The 21,402-nt window shown below is 40.3% G+C and overlaps 1 protein-coding gene across 1 annotated transcript in view; it reads left to right on the plus strand.

The window, feature by feature from the left end:
• The window catches only part of LOC136431998 (uncharacterized), a 24,627-nt gene continuing 3,225 nt past the window's right edge, over positions 1–21,402 (plus strand). The window contains exons 1-7 of the mRNA XM_066423009.1: positions 1–212; positions 10,785–11,026; positions 13,702–13,869; positions 14,389–14,494; positions 18,015–18,047; positions 19,111–19,314; positions 21,239–21,371. Of these exons, the coding sequence (XP_066279106.1) occupies positions 10,926–11,026; positions 13,702–13,869; positions 14,389–14,494; positions 18,015–18,047; positions 19,111–19,314; positions 21,239–21,371 (745 nt within the window). The 5' untranslated portion in view covers positions 1–212; positions 10,785–10,925. The remainder of the gene's footprint in view (positions 213–10,784; positions 11,027–13,701; positions 13,870–14,388; positions 14,495–18,014; positions 18,048–19,110; positions 19,315–21,238; positions 21,372–21,402) is intronic.

A 21,402-nucleotide genomic window follows, 5' to 3' on the forward strand; every position in this document is an offset into this window, starting at 1 on the left:
CCCCACAGCCTGTGGCCAGCGAGCTGCTTCTGAAAACTGCAGCATCAGTTTCACTCCAACTTCTGACGCTCAACTCCGTCCCCACGGAGACCCAACAACACCTGACCAGATCTCTCCTCCTGGCTCCCTGTGTGGATGTGAGGAGAGCGACTCTGCGGCACATCCAGGACGTGACGTCAGGGGAGGACCTGGCAGAGTGGCTGTGGATCCCGGTAAGTCTCCCCTCATCAGGGCTATCTGGTTAAGGATATGCGCTGCAGCCATCGGTCAGGATTTAAGTCTTTTTTGGGGACATAGACTGACAGGTGCAACTGTACTAGAAATTCATCTACTTTCGCGGTACTTTTACTCAATTGTTGGAGCTTTTTGCTGTGTTTTTGATTCACGGTTTAAACCTTTTTGCAGTACAGTACAAAGTACAAGCGAAACCTATTCGTGGTGTCATAAATTTGTGGAGGAGAGGTCATTGTGAAAACACCGAAAATAAAACCACTGCAAAAGATTCATGATTTACAGTACCTGATATGGGATTACATGCAGAAGTAGTAATTTACTATTCAGCCAAGATATTTCAGGCCTTCAAACTGTTCATAAGCATTTGACATTGGTAATAATGTGGAGAATGGAACACAAAGACCTGGTAGAGAAGTCTTGGGTCTAACCCTCTTGCTTGGTATTAAAACGTTTGAGAGAAATAACTGAGTCTTGAAGAATGTACGTAGCAAGAACTCTCACTGGTCCTTAATAGCCAGGTGCAAACTTTAAGGCAATATAGACAAAGTAGTGTTATTACTGTTAACATGTATATGGAGGCATGTCTAACCCTCACGAGACGGGGAACAACAGACAATAAACCAGATAGTGAGCGTACATCATGTCACAATGGGTGTGTACATATTGTTTCTGTTGACAGCAGTTCTTTATTCTACAGTACAACAAATGATGAAGTAATGTTTAGCTGAGTTGAGGAAGTGTCAGCATGAAAAATAGCTGCTTCAGGAGACAAAGGCAACGGGCACTTGGGCCAAAGACGTTCGTGCAAACAAATAAGATTAGTATCATGATAGATAGAATGTCTGGCACCAGCAGAGGCTACAAGATGCTTTATTAGAATTACCCCAACAGGACAAGTGAAGATGATTTATGTACACTGACAAGTGATTATGTTTGTTCTCTTATGTCAAGGTCATTGTGAATGAAGTTCAAGGAGGAGTAGTAGAAAGGTTTACCTTTATCTACATATCTACATTTGGCTGTCTTCCTTCTGGCTAGTCTGCCATAACCAATGCAAATGTTGGGCATAGATGAGATGGCAGCTGGGAGAAAGATAAGAATGATGAGGTGAAAGATGAACATGTCGAAGAGAAAAGTGATGAAGAGAGATGATGATGACAAGGGGAAAGGTAGATAGAGATGTTGAAGAGAAATATGATGAAGAGAAAGATGAAGATGATGATGATGATGATGATGATGAGAAAGATAAAGATGCCGTCGAGAAAGAGAAAGATGAAGATGATGAAGAGAAAAGAGAGATGAAGATGATGAAGAGAAAGATGAGATGAAACTGATGAGGAGAAAGACAGATGATAAAGGGGAAGATAAAGTTGATGAGGAGAAATAGATAAGAATGATGAAGAGAGATGATGATGACAAGTGGAAAGATAGATAAAGATGATGAAGAGAAAGATAAAGATGATGAAGAGAGAAGACCTGTAAATTTACAGATTACACATGATAAAACTAAGAGATATTTGCCATGTCTTGCATTGAAGAGGTCATCACAAAAACCATGAAAACAAAAACCATAAAATCACCACAAACAAAGATTTACAGTACTGCACAGGGAAGAATCAGTTTCAGGGATATAAAAATAGAAGCTCATTTGCATATTTTACAGGTAAAAATGCCATGTGCAAACTGTCATGGAGATATATAGTCAAGTTCTAGCTGCCATTGTATATTAAGGTGTTCAGGCCGGTATGTGTATGCGATTTTGATGAAGTGTCATCTTCTAGTCATTAACTTCTCTTCATTACTGGGCTCATAGCTGTCAACTACAGATAACATCAGATGCAATGGTTTTTACCAGCTATCAGTAACAGCAAGCTTATCAAGTCTCTAATGACATCGTTCTCTGGTATTACTAAGCAGACCTCACCTAGTCCTCTATGCATACATGCTATGTCTGGATGAAATAGATATCTTCATATCTAGGTAAAGGACCCATATAGCCTTGTTGAGGTTGTAAGGGCAGTGTCTTGGGCAGGTATTGGAGGACAGAGCTTATCCCTATCCTTAAGCCATGCGGACTTTTTACCTCCCCAAAAGAATCTACGAAACGATAAATTTCTCTTCTGTTTGGAGGGAGAAAAGTTGTGTAAAGGCCTCGAACCTGTGACCTCTGGATCCCTTGTTTCCTAGCCTCATCACTTCCATACTATCTGTGCCATTAAGTTCTTCAATCTGTGAATGATGTAACACCAGTATTCCCAATAGTATGACTGTCAAGGTCGTAAGGGCAGTGTCTTGGGCAGGTATTGGAGGGCAGAGCTTTAATTATAATCCCTCTCCTTCTGCCATGTGGACCTTTTCTCACCAAAAGAAGCTACAAAATGATTAATTTTACACTTGTGTGGAGGGAGGAAAGCTGTGTAAAGTGCCTTTCTCAAGGACACAACATCCAGTCCCTCGGACCTGTGACCTCTCAATCCCTTGTCTCCTAGCCTGATCACTTCTCTGCTATCTTTGCCATTAAGTTTGTATATCTGTGAATGATATACATTTTGTAACACCAGTACTCCCAATAGTATGACTGTAAGGCAATGACTTATAAAGAACTTCTAGGAAAAGTTGGACACCTTTCTTCTGGACATTATGTGAAGGCATTTTGTAAATCAAGTGTCAGGTCAATAAGTAATTATCTTACATTATATCTATAAATCTTGAAATGTTCGCAATACTTTGATTTTTGCAGTTTCTGCGGTGACTTCTTCATGACACTGTAAATATGTGTTTTGTATTTCAACTGTACTACAGAATTGCTTCAACCCCCGAACTTCAAACACCATGAAAACCTTAAGTTAGGTCTTCATGAAAATTAATGAAGTTGCAGTACTGTAGTCTATGTTACTTGACAACTTTTCGTTGGTCACCAAAGAACCTAATTGGGCCATTATATTGCAATAAGCAAAGATAAATGAGACATTAGTAATTGTTCCCAAATTAGGCCGCACTGAATTGGTTATATGGATGAAATTTGCGGGCGTATCAATTTTTATCAAGTCCCAAAAGCGATCATAATGTAAATTGTACAAAGAAGCTGCAAATTTTGCGAAAATATAGGTCGGAAATATCGAAGATATTGAAAAGCTACGAAGTCTAAAAAGAAGATGATTGTGGAAGAGCAAAAATAAAGAATTTATTGTTTGGTATATTTATTTGTCACTATTATGTTCCGTGTGTTCAGTCATCATTTTTTCACCCTTCGTGATGATTTAGATTTCATATTGAATTTTTTTTCTTCGCATGCTGTAGTCAGTTTTTGAGTAGAGGATTTCATGTAATGAAATCAGTATGGCCTTATAAGATTGCAAGCTATCTGAACCATTTGTCATGTGTCACAGAAAGAACCTACATATAGCTCTCTTCTTTGGAATGTAGAGAAAATGACATGCCCAAATCCCTGTTTCCATTGAATGGTTTGCACTGTATCAGCAGAGCATTTGATTCCACCGAAGGTTCACTCTGTCATGTAATGCACTCCATTTGTAACTGCCTATCTATGGCCAAATAGCTCGTTTGAAAAATGTATATCGACAAGTTACTTACCCTCATGGGACATTGTATGGTGAGGGGCTCTTTTGTAACTCAACCAACAGTCAGTGAACAGGCTTGTTGTATTCACTGGGGAGTAAAGGAAATGTTATCCCTCATTACTTCAATCTTTAAATATCATTAAGGTCATGCCAACCTAGTTTTTTTTGGCCCTACTACATGTAGCTTAGAGCATCCTCATATGAAGATAAAACATCATCATGATGCTTACACATGTAAAAACATATACATTGTATGTATCACATATATGTACAAATAGATGACAACTACTGATGCTGACACAAGGAGGAGGGGCAAAACAATAGCAGTGATGACAGCACTGACATCTCAACTGTCATCATCCTCAGTGATGATTGGGCCATCAAGAAGAATGACAATGTCGATCCCTTTCGTATACTCAGAGCCTGGCACGTTGTTTGTGTATGGTGTCTGTGGGAATGACGTCTTGTACAGGCTTGTGTTGAAGGTTTGAGGACCTGTTGTGCTCACTGTTATATATATATCTGAATAACGTGATCTCAAAGAAGTGTGGGATTGCTCATTCCTTGACAAAGACTGGACTTGGACAGTTGAAAATTTGAGTATTCCAATGTTTGTGTTGGAAATCGCACTTCATCTTTGTTTTAGGAACATGTCTACCAACACTGATAAACTTTCAAACTAACGTGAAGGGAAAATGCCGTTATGGTTGGTGAGGGGTTGCTCCAGACAAATGAGTTGGTTTTGGTTTGCCGGATGATTGGTACATGTATATGGTACTTACAAGAGAGTTTTTATATACCGGTATGTACAAAATGTACAATACTAAGTTACAATCACATCATCCGTAGCTCTGGGAAAATGACAGTGCTGAGACGGAATTCGACCGGTTTCGATTTTATTCCTCTTTTTCAAGAATGACTAAGTTACAATCACAGAATGATAAAATCACATAGAATAACATGAAAAGATCACATTCTATTCAATTCAGCTGTATTGCGCACACACACACACACACACACACACACACACACACACACAAAATCATCATATTTGCACATCATACATCTTGATTGCCAGGATACAACTTACAAGAGATTATACAGTTTATAAACTCCATATTGTTATGTAAATACATTTCAACAAACCATCAGAGCAGTGTGATTATCTATAAAATGTGATCTAAGCATAGGTTGTGTATTAAATTTTCTGAAAGAGCAAAAGAAAGTGCTTCCACTTTTGCTACAATGTGAAAAATCCTACTGATCCAATTTGTACTTTGCACAATATGTGCTTCAGTGAATTTGCCTTGTATGTCATCAATTTTGGTTGACTTGTTGATTGGAGCATGAATGTTCCCTGGTCCCTGTTGATGTGCTGTTCTCACTCTCAACCTGACCATAAGCTTTGTTGTACAGCATGTGAGATGTGCTTTCCTCACTCTCAAGCTGACCATGAGCTGTGTTGTACAGCATGTAAGATGTGCTGTCCTCACTCTCAAGCTGACCATGAGCTGTGTTGTACAGCATGTGAGATGTGCTGTCCTCACTCTCAGGCTGTCCATCAGCTGTGTTGTACAGCTTCTCTGCACCAGTGTGCTGTGAATCACTCCTGCACAGCATCCCACTTACACTTGAAAGCTCCTCTCCCTTGCCCACTCCATAAGGACCCCTGCTGTCTCTCGTTGATGGGTGGTCTCTCTCATAGTCTGGTTTGATATTGGCCTGTGTTGGCAGTGACTGGCCCTCTGATTGGATTACTGGTTGCTTGGCATTTGTTGCCCGTTGGCTAGTGTTATTTGTCAGCAATGTATATATACTATAACCATGGCCTCTCTAATAGTTTGGTTTGATGTTGGCCTGTGTCGGCAGTGACGGGCCCTCTGAATGGCTGATTGGTTGTTTCGTGTTTGTTGCCCTTCGGTTAGCGATATTTGTCAGTGACGTATAACCTGCCCTTGTAGCTTGTGGTGGGTCGGCGTTGACAGTTGCATTTGGCTGAATCTGTGGCCCTGGATCTTTGTCCTCGGTTACTGCATACTGCTGAAGTTGTGGACCTGGGTCTTCATCGTGGGTCACTGCATATGGCTAAAGCTGTGGCCCTGGGTCTTCATCATGGGTCACGGAATATGGCTGAAGCTGTGGCCCTGGGTCTTCATCATGGGTCACGGAATATGGCTGAAGCTGTGGCCCTGGGTCTTCATCATGGGTCACGGAATATGGCTGAAGCTGTGGCCCTGGGTCTTCATCATGGGTCACGGAATATGGCTGAAGCTGTGGCCCTGGGTCTTCATCATGGGTCACGGAATATGGCTGAAGCTGTGGCCCTGGGTCTTCATTGATGGTAGTTGTTGCGTAGGGTGCAAGCTTACCTTTTTTCCCTTTCCCTGACACATCCATGTAGGACACAGCGTACGGCTCAATGTCATCATTGTCTTCTAGATCTGATGTCTGGATGTGAGCAAAGGAAGTCGTTGCGTATGGTGCAAGCTTGCCGTTTTTCCCTTTCCCAGACACATCCATGTATGACACAGCGTACGCCTCAATGTCATCTTTGTCCTCTGTTGTCTGGTCCTGAGCAGGTGTTGGTTGCCTGATTGTAGCTGTGTCTCTGTCCGATGCTTGCAGTCCAGCCGGGTTTGAGTAGACAACAGAGTACGGCTCAATCTTGTCACTTCCGTCTGCTTCAGCAGGTGTGTTGTGACAGGCCAAACCTGTGCCACGACAGCGGTTGTGCAAGTAGACGAGAACCACTGATGCCAAGACAAGGAGGAGGGGCACAACAACAGCAGTGATGATGGCGTTGACATGGCGACTGTCATCATTCTCAGTGATGATTGGGTCACCGAGAATGAGAGTGACAATGTCGATCCCTGTTGTATACTCAGAGCGAGGACCTGTTGTGCTGGACGTTTCATCACCTCTACCGGACGTGGTCCCCTGTCGTGGCCTGTCTGTGACGGTCTGACAGACATCCTTCCTCATGGTGGCAAGGAGAGTTCCGCGCAGGTCAGCAGGTGATGCACACTTCAGGATGGTCGGAGCAACAATCTGGTCCAGGTCTGGCAGGTTGCAGATGAACCATGTTAGATTCCCGTCACAGTTCAGCTCATTGCCTGTTATCACAAGACGTAAGTTCTGGTGTTGACTTAGATGCATGAGTTGGCTGTCGATTGTGGCGATGTGGTTTGTTTCCAGATGTGCAACCTCCAGTGCTTTAGGCAACAGAAGTGCATCTACAGGCACGGAACGCAGGCGGTTCTTGGCCAACTGCAACTTGGCAAGACAAGGCAGGCCACGGAATGCATGCTGGGATATGACGGAAATGGCATTCTTTTCAAGGTCCAGGGTTCTTAACTTCTCAAGTCCAAGGAAGGTATCAGGTTCTGAGGATAAACAAAGCAAACAGAATGATGTAAATTGAATTGTAAAATTAAAAGTTTAGCAGGGATTTAATTACACGGTAAGCGGTTAGTTGTTTTGAATTCGTATACAACTATACCGAAACAGTAGTACAGTTGTAGAGGATATGTTTGCAGTGTGATGAACTCACTGAAAAAAAATGTGAACATCAAACCGTGACAACTGTTTCAAGATTAATATTGTTGACTAACAAACACCAAAAACACAATCAGCGTAAGAGGATGTTATACCAGTCATTTTGCATGTACATCATTTAGTCTTACTACTTCTACTGTGGTGTCAAGACAACAATATTAACATTACAGTGTGCGAAAAGCTTTTTTCAGCCAGGTTGGGTATTGCCATCAGAATTTCAGTTTGCCCCACCTACAATTCACTGATTTCTTCAAATCAAGCACGTACCTAGCCTTTTACACTATATGTTACTTATCATTTTTGTTTCAAAATAATAAGAAAATTGAATAATAAGCCAGAAGCCACAACAAACTAAAACCATTTACATGTAATATGGCTATTTTTGAAGTATCTTTTTCCTTTTTATCTTCATTTTTGCTTTTTAGCCTGCAACAGCAACAGTTACACTACACCTAGTAAACTTCTTTTATATTCTGCATAAATGTAACCTTTTGGAATAAAAGTACCTACCTGGCTTATCTTTAGAATCTGATAAAGGTACCCAGTGAGTAAATGTACCTACAGGAAACTTACGAAATCATTTCATTTAATAATTCTACAAAAAGGTTATTTCAAACTGTAGCAAAAGACCCACGTCCATGTGCCCCCGCCCCCCACTAAATTGCACCACTGTCTTGGCTTTAATATCTGGAGCCCTAAAAGCACATTTTTGTTGACGTACCAAGACTGGAGATACGGTTGCCATCAAGGTAAAGGTCCTGCACCAATGGGAGACCTCGGAAAGCCCCCAGCTGCACCGTGGATACGTTTGACTCTCGGATGTGAAGGTACTCCACTTCAGGGCTGTTGGGGAAAGCCTGCTCTGGAATTGTAGAAGATCGGAGATGCTTTATGAAGATCGATACCGTGGCTTTGTCGAAGTCGGTTGGTATGGCGTCGAGACATAGGGAGAAGCTGTACGTTCCTCTATATCCAACCCAGCTGCAGGCAGACCCAGCCCAATTCTCATCTGGACAGTGGCAGACGACTTGCCTTTGTTGCTGCGATCTAACTTTGATGGAGTGACAGCTGTCTGGGCATCGTAATGCCGCCACGGACAAGAAAAGTAGATGATTTGAAACCAGGAGTAAGAAGTAGAGGAGTGCCTTGTTTCGCGCCATCGTACCGTCTTGTCCGTCACTGCAAAATCTATAGTTTTGGCCTTGTGTAGCCAGACGTATAATGTCCTCATACAAGATACATTTCATTAGGGCTACTTTTTTGTTGCATGTTGCGATTGTCGGGGTCTGACTCGCATGCCAAATAATTCTTTTTTAGTGGGATTGGCTAGTCCTTTTCATTTAAAAACATCATTTCGGTAGAAAAAAATTCCATGCCATGTCATTAGCCTCAGTTTACAGAATGGACAATAACTATATTTCACCCATACTACAGTATGGGCAAAATATACAGTATTTCTTCTCCTCCTCCTGTCAAATCTTCAAAGGGATTCATCTCAGCCAAATGAGCTGAAATGTGGTATGCAGGTAGAGTGAGTACATACCCCCAGGCTTTTTTTCATTTTTTTGATATAGGCCTTTAAAATGATTTTATTCGGTTTTTTGGCCATTTTAGGCCAAAAGCGTACATTTTGACCAAAAATAGTTACTCAAGCAACTGGATAAAATTTTGAAACGGTCAGACGTTTCAGACAGCATCCGCTATCCAGATCTTTCCTTAGTCACTAACGAAAGATAGCGTATAATGTGTATCTTATTACCTTGATGTCTAATCTTCATCAACGAGACAGGTTATAATTTCAACGACATTTTCACCTGTAACCTGTCTCGTTTATTGAATGGGTGGTTGGTTGGATTCACAGGTCATTCACCTTCGATTTTTTTTTCTTAAATGAAGGTTGTATACAATTATGATATTCAACACTTCAGCGAATTGTCTGGAAATTAATCATACCACTTCCCAATGGCATTCCTTTTATCCAAGCTCTCAGTCCTTCAGGGATATCAAAGAAATTCTTTCTCCATATTGCATGTGTGTGCGAGACTCATTTCTGGATACAATCAAAACAGCTTCAATATGATTGTGACAAGGCGGCCTTGTGGTTAGGGTTGTTGACTTAGAATCTATAGGTTCTGGGTTCAAATCCCTGGCAGGTGCCAATTTTGCCCTGGGGAAAGGCACTTTACACCTATTTCCCCACTCGACTTGGGTGAAAATGAGTACCTTGCTTTGGTTAGGGACATCCTCTTGGATTGGATGTAAAGCTGGAGGTTCCGCATTTGAGTAGAGCCACACCTCGAGCAGGTTAAAGAACCCGTCACAAAAAAAAAAAAAAAGGAATCCATCTCTGTGTAAGTGGATCAAACAGTCCAGTCTTACGCAGCTTGTACTTAATGTATAAAACTGGTGTGTCTGCCTTAGGGTTTGATTACCCTGGCTAAATTGGCATTTTGACTTTCAATTGTTTTGTCATTAATGAAGTAAAAAATGAACTGTAGTTGTACTGAATTTGGATAGCCGGGCATGAAAGAATTCTAAATATAATTTTTTGGACCATTATGGATGACATAATCAAATTTTATTGCCCTATAATGTAGATCATGCCTCTACATGTACATCCTTATATAACCCTACTGATATGAAGAAATATGGAGCAATGTATCTGTATAGCCAATTATATAACTGCCCTTCGACATAACACACCATAGCAGCTTGTAACTCTAACCTAAAATTCTAACCTGAAATTTTTATTAGTTATGACACAACATTTGTCTTACAAGCCTGACTTGAACCAATGTGCTCGCAAATCATGTCTCATCTAAGCCAAAATGAGCCACAGGCATCACAGAAGAAATGACACTTGGCTCTGATCCCAGAAAGAAATCTGGCTTGTAGCAGTCAAATGTTATAAAGCGCTCTAACAGATACGTCTTCATATAGTTACATGTACATTACAGACAACAGCTGAAGCATCATGATACGCAGGGTTTAAATTTTCAACTTATTTCCTTGCCTAAACTTGTATCTGACTAGTAGCATCCATTATTAGGCTAAATCACCTGTAAATTTTGTGATGACTGACATTCCCGCCAGTGGTTCAAACTAACTCATGTTATGTTCTGATTTGGAAAATACATGTAGCTGAAATATTACCCTTCCATAGATTTGTATACATAGACTATACTATACTATTATATATATTTCATATATTTGGTGTACTAAGAACAAATGTGAACAAGCTACTACATGTGGTATGGTTTCAGCAGTGAAACATGGCAAACCCCAAAAAAAAGTTTTGCTGAAATACAATCATACCTGTATGTTGTGTTTTGTACCCATATACACAATGTATTGCATTTGGAAATTTGCATGTGGTTAGATATTAACAAATTACAATTTCCGTTGTATTTATAGCCAATACTACAACAGCAGTTGGAAAAGGAGACGGACCTTTTGTGCTTGGAACTCTGCCTGGACACCTTTGTGGAGTTCCATACGTCCAAACAGGATTCACCAGACTTCACGACTTTCCCCGCCTCCCTGTGGACTGTCATCATGCAATTTGCGCAGGGACATAAGGGAACGTCAGTCTGTGCAAAGGCCCTTCCTGTGTTAGCCATTGGTTTACATCAACTTCTGCAGACTGGGGCACACAGGTAAATGAAATCTTTGCTTTCATACAATGAATGATGTTTTATACCTACATGTATGCCCAGCCGGGCTAATTGCGCTTTGGCTGCAGTACTGTTGTACAGTTGTATGATACAATACAGGAATAAAAAATTTAAAGTACAGTCGAATATTGTACAATTTTGCAGGCTAGAAAAGTCTGAATTGCGTTAAACTTGGTATTTACATTCAGTGCAACAGTTCAACTTGCAAATAGTTACCAAAATATTTGCAGATTTTACCATCATCCACCAATTTTCATCAAGTCAGAGTAAGCGTAATTTCATTTGCTGTCAAAGCATATTCAATGACTAGAAATTGGATAATAAATTAGGTCTTTCAGCTTATCTAATTTCTTGCAGAGTGCCCTTAAATTTGATAAGAAGGATAAATTTTCATTTGATATTTTGCACTGCTGGTTTCTTTAGAAGACCTGTGAAAACCACTTTGTCACTTAAAACGTCAGCAGGACATTAGGGTAAAGATGTCACAATGAAGCCTTTAGATGTAAAAGTCCTGGCATTGCCCTGAAACTGCTTGACTGTGTACCCAATTTACATGTATGGTCAGTACTGCCCCTGATCAAATCATGAGACAGTCACAGCTGCAGTGGTGCTCCTTCATTTACATGTATAAGCCTCCTTTTATCCAGCTTCAATTGCCCTCTGAAGTTTTCCTTCAATCAAGTGATTTCATTATGATAAAATGGGCAGATACTGGTCTTTGGGCAACAAAAGTCAACTGGTCCCTTGAGCCCAAATCCTAATTAAGTAAATCACTGGCACCCCTTGCCAGTAGATCTAGAGCATGGAAAATTGGAATGGTAGAAGGAGGTCAGGTCTCTAGGTAAACCATGCAGTCACATCGCCCTTTGGTTTTTCTTAGAAATGGATATCATCATGCAGGCTGATAGCATGTAGTTTCCCAATAGAGATGACACCGTGTCACCACGAACCTGCCTTGGGCCTACCAATGGGGTTATTTAATTCAGAATGAAGTTCAGATATTGCACACTGGAATACACAATGTATTTCTACTCTCATTTCAAGATGTTCGGTATGCTCCTGCTTCTCATACAGTTTACGCACCCCCTTGGAGGGACTGCAAGTTTTACCAGCAGTGTTTTTTTTTGTTGGTTCACAAACCCAACAGGTATTCAAATGCCTTATTTTTAGATGGAAGGGTAGCACACTTCTATTCACCGTCAAAATGCTAAATAACAGATTATTCATCCAAATAATTTGTTATTAGATAACATTTATCCCCGTATAATAAGTTGTATACCTATTATGATAAAGAAAGAAGAAAATTGGAATTGCATGTCAATGTTATATTGATTTTTATTGAATCTCATCGTAAACCGGGCACCATTTCAGTCAGAGTGGCAGCTGTTGTATGTTTATTGAATGTTCTTGTCATCGTCGTTATCAATAAAACAGTCATTCATTAATTCGGGTATGCCACATAGTCCTGACATGGAGCTACTAACCACTTACTTTTTAGGCCATAGCCACTTCTAACATGCACTGACGCATGAAAATACTTGTATCTTATAACCAGAGGGTATGTGGTATTACTGAAATGAAAGAAAGATGAAATGTGGCTTACCTCGTCCAGGAAGCTGGATTGATTTTATTGCAAATCATCAGAACCATCTGTTGCTACATGTACATGATGGATCACCTGTAGAGACTGGTGGATTATTATGAAGTAATTACAAACCGCACCCTGTGTCGGCGAGACCAAATTAGCCTCTACAGAAATCGCTAATTACTCCTCAATGTACTAGTAAATGATATACTCGTAATTGCATTAGCATGGCTGTGGCACTTCATTCCCCAACTCAGTAAGAGATTTACTAATTCAAAAATGAGTTCATGAGCTTGAGTATTAAGTTCAAATTTTGAAGGCTTAAGAAGAACAGCTGCAAGTTTTATGATTTATGTGAGGGAATGTGAGTTAGAGGCATAGCAGTGATAAAACTATACTTTTAATTAGAAGAGTCATATCTAAGTATTACATTGTATATCTTCACTTTCTAAAAAGGACCCAGTGTATGTACAGCCCTGAAGCTGTCATTACCTTTTTGCATTTAAGCCATGACTGAAAAAGTAATGATTTTTGTTTAAACCATCACTGCTTTGTCAGAAAGTTTTTAAGCCCAACGCCATGCAAACTCATCCAACTCAGCCAGTTGTAAAATTGTTATTATGTGTCTGAGTAGTTTCATCAGTTTATAAAATCAATGTATGTGTATGCTGGGTTCTTTGCAACTCAAGGAAGAGTTTTAATAACATCAAGCCCTGAGGTTCATTAATGAGGAGCAGTAGCTGAAAGGATACAGAAATGCAGGGAGATAAAATCCCTTTCGTTGTATATTTATTAACTAACAGGGCTGTCTCCATAACCTGTCCCTCTGTCCCGGCCAGATGTTTGTTTGTTTGGACGGACAAAAATTGCACCTCATCCATTAAAAAAATCAGAGCTTAATGACATGATGAATTTGACTTTTCTTATAAGCTTGATTTAACCCTTGATTTACAACATGGGCTCCCAAACAGATGATTATATAAAGCTGGAGAAGCTAGACCCAGTTCTTTACAATACTAATCATGTTAAAATGTTGAACTAACTTGATATTGTGATGTTGTGTATGTTTCAGTAGAGAGGAGCTGCAGAAGTGGTCGCAGCTGATGGAGGCGTACAGCCACCCCCTGCAGCCGGAGCCCCTCAGGGTGGGGGTGGGGAGGGCTCTACAACAGGTGGGGGTGGGGGTGATGGAGGGGATCGCTCTGGAGCATCAGGAGGAGGACATGGAGGTTGTGCTCAGGTATCAATCATTCCCTAGACCCTAGAGCTACCAGGGCCTAGTTCCTCCAGCTCCTACTACAGTCAGACCTGTCCAAGAAGACCACTCAGGGGACTGATCAAATATGGTCTATGTGGACACTATAGACAGGATTCTTGTGTCAATTGAAAACATTATGTAAGAGACCCCAAAAAGTGGTCACATTACCCAGGTGGTCCCCATGCACCTCAAAGATTTTGACTTGCACAGGTATGACTGTATTGGAACACTGGGCCATTATAGCTTCTTTCCAGACTTCTTTCCCATTGCTGTAGCTTTGATTCACATCTTGCCAGCTGAGGCCCAATTTCTCAATAAGTGTTTTGTTGCTTCAGTAAGTCAGATTACAATCTACAATACACCCTTGGAGGTCGTTCTCCTGTTATTGAACCATTTTCTGTGAGATGATCAGCTCAAGACCAGTTTCTCATTTCCTCATCATGTCTCCCGAGTGCCGAGCTGTTTAACTAACTCATGGCCTGTCTTTGATTACATCTCCAGGTTGACCCGAGCAACTTTAGCATTGTTGCAGGACGAAGTGCGGGAGCCCAGGACACAGGCAACGTCATTTGCTGCTCTCCTTCCAAGGACAGCCTCAGTTGTTCAGGTACAAAGACTATCGATTGATGCATGGACATGTAGTGATCTTGGCAGTGAGTTGGAAATGTATCATTCAGAAATTCTATCTGTTATCAATTGGATTCACATTGGCCCTTCCATGAACAGCCTCAGTAGTCCAGGTATGAAAACTATTGATTGATAAGTAACCGTTATACATGCAGTAATATTTCATCCTTGATCCAACGTGCAATGTCCTGATTAGCAGAGAGTTGGAAATTCTGAAAAAATCTGTTGGATTTTTTTCAATCTTTCTCACATTGGTCCTTCCATGAACAGCCTCAGTTGTCCAGGTATAAAAACTATTGATTGATGATGTTACATGAAGTAATCTTTCATCCTAAATCCAAGTCTTGTCCTGATTAGCAGTGAGTTTGAAATGTGTCATTCAGAAATTCTATCCTCTTCAGTTGGATTTTTGCAATCCATCTCACATTAGTCCTTCCAATGACAGCATCAGTTGTCCAGGTACGAATAGTATTGATCGATACAGGTACATGTAATAATCTTTCATTCCTTATTCATCATGTCCAGGACCTGCTTTGCAGTGTGTTGGAAATGTGGCATTCATATTAGGCCACACCATTTTAATTTGTTGCTTCTCAGATTTTTTCAGAAAAAAATTTGGAGCGACAGGGGGAAAAAAATGTAAAAAAAAATTTTGCAATTAGTCTGGAGTAAAGATAAGGGTTTACATAACATAAAGGATAAGAGGATTATTCAAGTTTCAGCTTTGTATGGCTCATTTTATGCAAATGCACCCCTTTCTTTGATCTAGTGCTATAATTTCAGTAACAAAATTACTTTTTGCCATGTAATATATGGATTGATATTGAGAAATAGTTTTAATAAATGAAAGAGTATAACTTATGATCAATGTGACCACACTTTTCAGGTATGTGCAAGCCTTTATAATCTATTTTGGTGGCTATTGAGTTTTACAACTGAACAGATAGTAAAATTGGGAGTTAGAATTTGTGAAAGGGAAAAGTGACCCAATTTTTTTTTCAAAATGGGAAAAACAGGACAGGCAATTCCAAGAAGCAACAAATTAACTTGGCGTGGCCTTATCTGGGAAATGTGGCATTCATTTTATCTGTCTCCATGTAGTTCGATTTTTTCAACCTATCTCACATTGGTCAAGAGTTACCCCTGTTTTGAACTGCACTTGATTTTTTTCATTTCTATTCCATACATTTTTATCAGACTTCAAGCATATGGGTCTTAATAATACTGCATTCTTGGGTGGTACTTTATTTTTACAGAGATCTTTCCATAAGCACAATTATATGAAGGTCTGATCCTGTATTGCTGTCCTGAATGATTCTGAAGTTTTCATTAAATTTGAAGGTTAAACTTCCTCAACTCAGCATATCTGATGCAGCCTTCTGTCCCTGCACTTCATGATGTAGTCAAAAGCTTAGTCCAAGGTGACTTCAAGGATGTCAATAGCATTGTAGTAGAATGCCTTTCCTTCACTGTTATAAATTGGGTCCCTTTAATTTACATTTAGGATTTGACTGTTGATCATTTTACCTTACTTTGATGGGAGGAAAGATACTATAAAATAGTATCCTCATCGTCCCCTCCTCTTGGACAATCACAGAAGTTGTGCAGCACTTTGTTTTTCTCAAAATTTTTATCTAATTCCATTCAGGGAAGCTACTATGAGCTGACAAAACTTTCCAATATGAACATCATGTATCATCACAATGTTAATGATGACTTCTTATCATGAATGCCCAAGACATGCATGTTATTAACATTTAGTGACATTTAACCTTTCCTGACATTTGCCAGAAACAATTGTTGATTGGACATGACTCTCATAGTTCTATTGATGAAAAGTTATTCTAGCATATTGTCAAAATCACAATGTACCAATAGACAAAAGGCAAATTAATACAATTATGATATGATTATAAAGTCATAAAATAATAACAGGTAAATTGAGAAGAGGCAAATTGATATGATAATTACATTCATTTTCCTCTATTTGTATGTTATAATTTTGTCAATGTGTTTGATAGATGAAATAAATGTATGAAATAGAAGTATCAAAAGTGATAAAAGTATAGAAATAGATAAATGACAGTTAAATTAACTTTCTACTGATTCACTTGTCTTACCACTATAGATACAAATAATCTTTATGAAAATGAGCAGAATAATCTGCTCACATGGATCATAGATAGGCATGAGTTGGTGTTACGAGCAATTCATCAGTCAACTGCTACATCTACATCTACATTTAGATACCCCATATATAGCCCCATTAGGGGCAAAATTAAGGGGGAGTTGAGGTCCCGGGCTAAGGCGGGCAGGCCTCCAGCCTGGCACGGAAGGACTCAACGGTGGGAGCCGTCACAGCCGTGCCAACAGTCAACTGCCATCTCATTTCCCAGCTCTCCTCATGGGATGGCTGATTACTCCCAGTTTTCCATTGCTTTTGATGATGATGATCTCTATTTGCACATTTCTGCCCACAGAGGCTAAATGCAGTTAGTTTCACTTTTACATCAAACATTTACGGAAGGAATCATTGCTTGTATTATTCCTGAAGAGTGGGAAAAACAAAACAACCAAAAGCTATGCTAGACTTCATCTGTCGCTTAGAAAACAGTCAAACATAAAAGGCTTTGCTACCATTAACTCTATTGTTTCCATTTCTCTTCCCTCTTCTAAGAAGTGTATATGAATTCACAGAGTTAATAATAGTGTGTTTAAAAAGACTGCAGAAAGTTGGAATCGTCCATCCTTTTTCTCGTCTACCAAGGGATCACTACAATCTGTTATGGGATTATAGGATTCTAAACTCAATCCTCCTCTGAAAGATTCATGTGGCTGGAGATTTACCTTCCTCTCCTGGACACTTCTTTAACGATAATTGGTTCTTGCGGTGGGATTTGTCCCTTGATGAACCAGCAAGTACTTTCTGCAACTTTGGGCTACATTGCAAAGGTGGCATTTGAAGATAATAAAGCACATCGTCTATACTGGGCATTTTTTTTGTACAAACTTTGACTGAAAGGTTAAACGGATGTCCCTGATGCGTCTTCGGTCTGTATCAGATCCTGATATACTCCTGTGTGAAAATGGTCTTTCTGCAGATTAGGTTTGTTAAAGGAGGTGTAAAACTAAGAATTATAGTCAGAGAGCATAGTTTCTTTTTTTCAAATGAAAGGTCAGGTGGCCTTAAGACGATTCCATTCAAACATCAGGAGGATGGCTGGAAACAGTTTTTGACATGAAGGGCTTTGCACATGTATCTGGGTCAATTTGAATGTTGAAATGAAAGGGGAATCTACCGATAGTGGGTTCCACAGTTGCTTGTACTTTTAGACTGCTATTAACAGGATCTGATGTACTGATCTAGTCAAACAAGTTGAAAGCATTATCCCAGTGAGGCACCGGAGATTATTCAAACCACAGGCATGCAGTTTTGTCATGTAGAAGAATGATACATATGCCACAGTCTCACACTTACCCTCCCATGTTGTACCTTTCAGTACCCGAACATCCACACCACTGCAGCAATCAGGGTAAGTAACTAACCGTTACTTATTCAATAAGCATTCTTTACAAGACATATGAGAGATGTCTTTAATTACTTTCACCAAGAAGGTTATGTTTTGGTGCAGTTTGTGGGTGGGTGGGTTTGTGTATTTGCGGACAGCGTCACTCAAGAAGTTGTTTATGGATCCATGACTTGTGATATTTGGTAATCATGGCAACAAAACAAAGGACAGGTTCAATAATTGACCTCCTAGCAGCTTTCTATTGTACTGCAACTGGGCTTCAAGTTTTAATATCTCCTCTTCTGGACATACTATGTTCATTATTTTAAAATGGCAGCTAGCTCTTGCTTGTGTAGCACTTCAGAACAAAATGTCATTTTTCAACAAATTGTTCAACAAAATCTCCAGGAAATGTGATTTATCATAGGGGGATCGTTCTAAATTGGCTGATTATTCAAATTTCATCCCTGTGAAAACTTGTCCTCAAAGCTGCCAGACTCTAGATGGATACTTTCAGTCTACACCAGGGCTGTCTCCAGCTTGAAGTTTTTTCTGTCCCACTCATTGTTTGGGAGCCAATTTTTTTTTAAATTTTCATTGTTGAATTTGTCATTTTAAGCTTTAAAAAATACATTATCTGTATCTGTATAGCCGGTATAACCGCCCTTCGGCGTAACACACCAGCTTCGCAGGCATGCGGCGCGGCAGCAGCTGGATATGTTACACTGAACGACCTGTCACACCTAACTTTTGCACATCTGACTGCAATCGTTCTTTGAAGCTATTTAGTGAAGGTGTTCCTACAGCATCTAATGACAACGAGTTTTCATCAGTTTTATCTCATGAAATTGATACTTTTGGGATGGAAGGGGGAAAATTTTTTTCCATCCCAACAAGCTGTTAATTTTATTTGTTGAAAAGAGACTGGAATTTCTTTCAAATTGGTTCGATGAACCTGTAAATACAGTATATAAACTGTACATAGCATCTGTCTTCCATGACATGAGCAGCTGAAGAGGTGCTCAACTATTAATTGAGTCCATTAAGCTAAACTGGTCAGACAGTCTTTTTACACTCCTTCCCTCAGGTCCTGTTGGCCTACCTGGTGGACCGGTTCTGGTGGTCTCCTTCCCTGTGGATGTACTTCCTCACCACCCTTTACCCTGATGACCCCATCTCCACCATTTCCCAGCATGCCTGCACAGGCTCCACCCACCTGTTTGAGCAGGACGAGGTCAACGTGTATGCAGAGGTCGTCACCATGGCAACGCTCATCAAGGACAGCTTCAGGGTGAGGAAACATCACAAAAAAGGATACTTTTTTAAAATACATGACATTGTGCAGTACAAGTGTGCATGTATTGTATGCTTAGTGTTAATTGATTTACTATACCAGACTATTTTTCTACATTCAGCATCTCTAAAGTTGCATTTTTTTGCTCAAAACATGCAATTTAGGATGTAAAACACTGTTTTCAAACTAGATTGTTCAGAAGCATACCAAAGCGTACCCATTGACTTACTCCTTTCGTAGGAATCGATTATTGGATGCTACAAAAGAGACCTTTGCATGCTGTGTGGCAGTTTAAAGGTCATAAATCATTATCATGACCTACTAGAATATGCCATTCTAATCAGAGAGAGCTGCCCTGTGCAGAATATCTTTTTTTTTCACTTTTTTTACAACCATTTACTATTTTTAGTATACATATTACAGTGACTGTAAATGCATTTATGTTAGTGTGGTTTTTATTTCGCTCTAAGGGGAAAATTGTGTGTGTGTGTGGTGTTTTTAAGTTCGCGGCAGTGCTATAGTCACATACTGGTATAGTTTTATGTTGGCGGTGAAACGGTCGCCTCAAAAACCGTGAACATTTCTGCATTTACAGTACTTTTGGTTTGCTGCTCAACCGGTATTTTTCTACTCTTCTCTGTCCTACCCAGGCTTGAAAAATTGGTACACTCATAGTACTTTAATCCCCAAATAGCTTTAGAATGGTAACAATTCAATACTGTTCCCTAGTGCCCCTTATAATTAGTCGCTGTGATTTTACAGGAAGGGATGCCTAGACTTGACAAATGTCAGGCTGTATTGCAGCATGCTCTGACACATTGGCTGCACTGTACCATTTCCCATGTATCGTTTCATCATTTCCTTTTTTTAGCTTATCTGTAGTTACTGTACTCTACGTCAACATCAACTGACTGTCCATTACCACAAACCCCTGGTTCTTGTTTCAATTGTGAGAAGCACTACTACGGCTGTGGGGTTCAGAGCAGAGTTCACTGCACCACTCCACTTCCTACAACCACCCATCATTCTTCAAAGATAGCCAGTGCAGGGAGAGATTGCTTAGCCTCCCGGCATCCTATCTTCTGACTTATCTGATAACCCGTTCTGTATCACATACTGCAGTTCAAGTGCCGCAGGTTTACATCATAATTTGTACGGGCACAGACAAGCGCGATAAACTCGGCCAAGAGCAAGGTTACAGATAGGTTGGAGGAAGGGAGGGATTACATGTAGGAGTGGGGCTACATACCTGGACCGTGTTTTGCTAAGTAGAAGCTCCAAAACATCAGCTCATTTCAGGAAGAGTGACAGTGAGGTGACAGGTTTTCAGATATCTTCCTGAGGATGTAGCCTGTAACGTTAATGCCTCAATAAGCTGTCATTTATTTCTAAGAACACATCCATCAGCCAAGGGTAGATATACTGTTCCATCACAACCACCAGTAGATATGGCCACTTTGTAGTGGGTCTGGCTGTCATGTTTCTCTGGGGTCTGCACTTAGTTTTAACTGGTTCTATCACTGACCTGCATGTTGATAAAAGTTGCTGCACAACGTGAATGTTCTTTGTTCTTTGCCCTCCCTTTTAGGGATGTCTCTGTATAGCACAACTGGTAGCAGCCTCACAGTTGAGCTCCCGGTTCCTATTAGTTGGTAACTGGGAGACCCCGGTTCAATCCTGGGCAGGGCATCTTGCACTCGTCTTTCGGAAGGGATGTAAAATGAGGCCCATGTTTGGGGAGGTGCCTTGAGGACGTTAAAGGGGAAGGGCTAGCAACCCCTCCATGTAAAAATATACCCTGCTACTGAAACAGCAAGGAAACTTACTGGCCTATGTGCCACTAGAGACAACAAGGAACGGACAAATGCCCTCCCTCCCTTTGTCTTGATTCATAATATATCTGTTGCTATTCTATTTCCAGCACCTTGTCATTAAACAAAGTGGGGAGAATGCTACTCCTGCCTGGGACATCAACTACCTCACGAGTGCCATCAAGGAAGTCAGGGAGAAATTGTCTCTCTTAGTTCCAAAGGTAGAAAAGGAAAGACATGCAGGTAGGTAGACTATAGATTTACAGACATCCTC

This window comes from Branchiostoma lanceolatum, chromosome 4, assembly GCF_035083965.1.
Source record: "Branchiostoma lanceolatum isolate klBraLanc5 chromosome 4, klBraLanc5.hap2, whole genome shotgun sequence".
NCBI classification, from domain to species: Eukaryota; Metazoa; Chordata; class Leptocardii; order Amphioxiformes; family Branchiostomatidae; genus Branchiostoma; species Branchiostoma lanceolatum.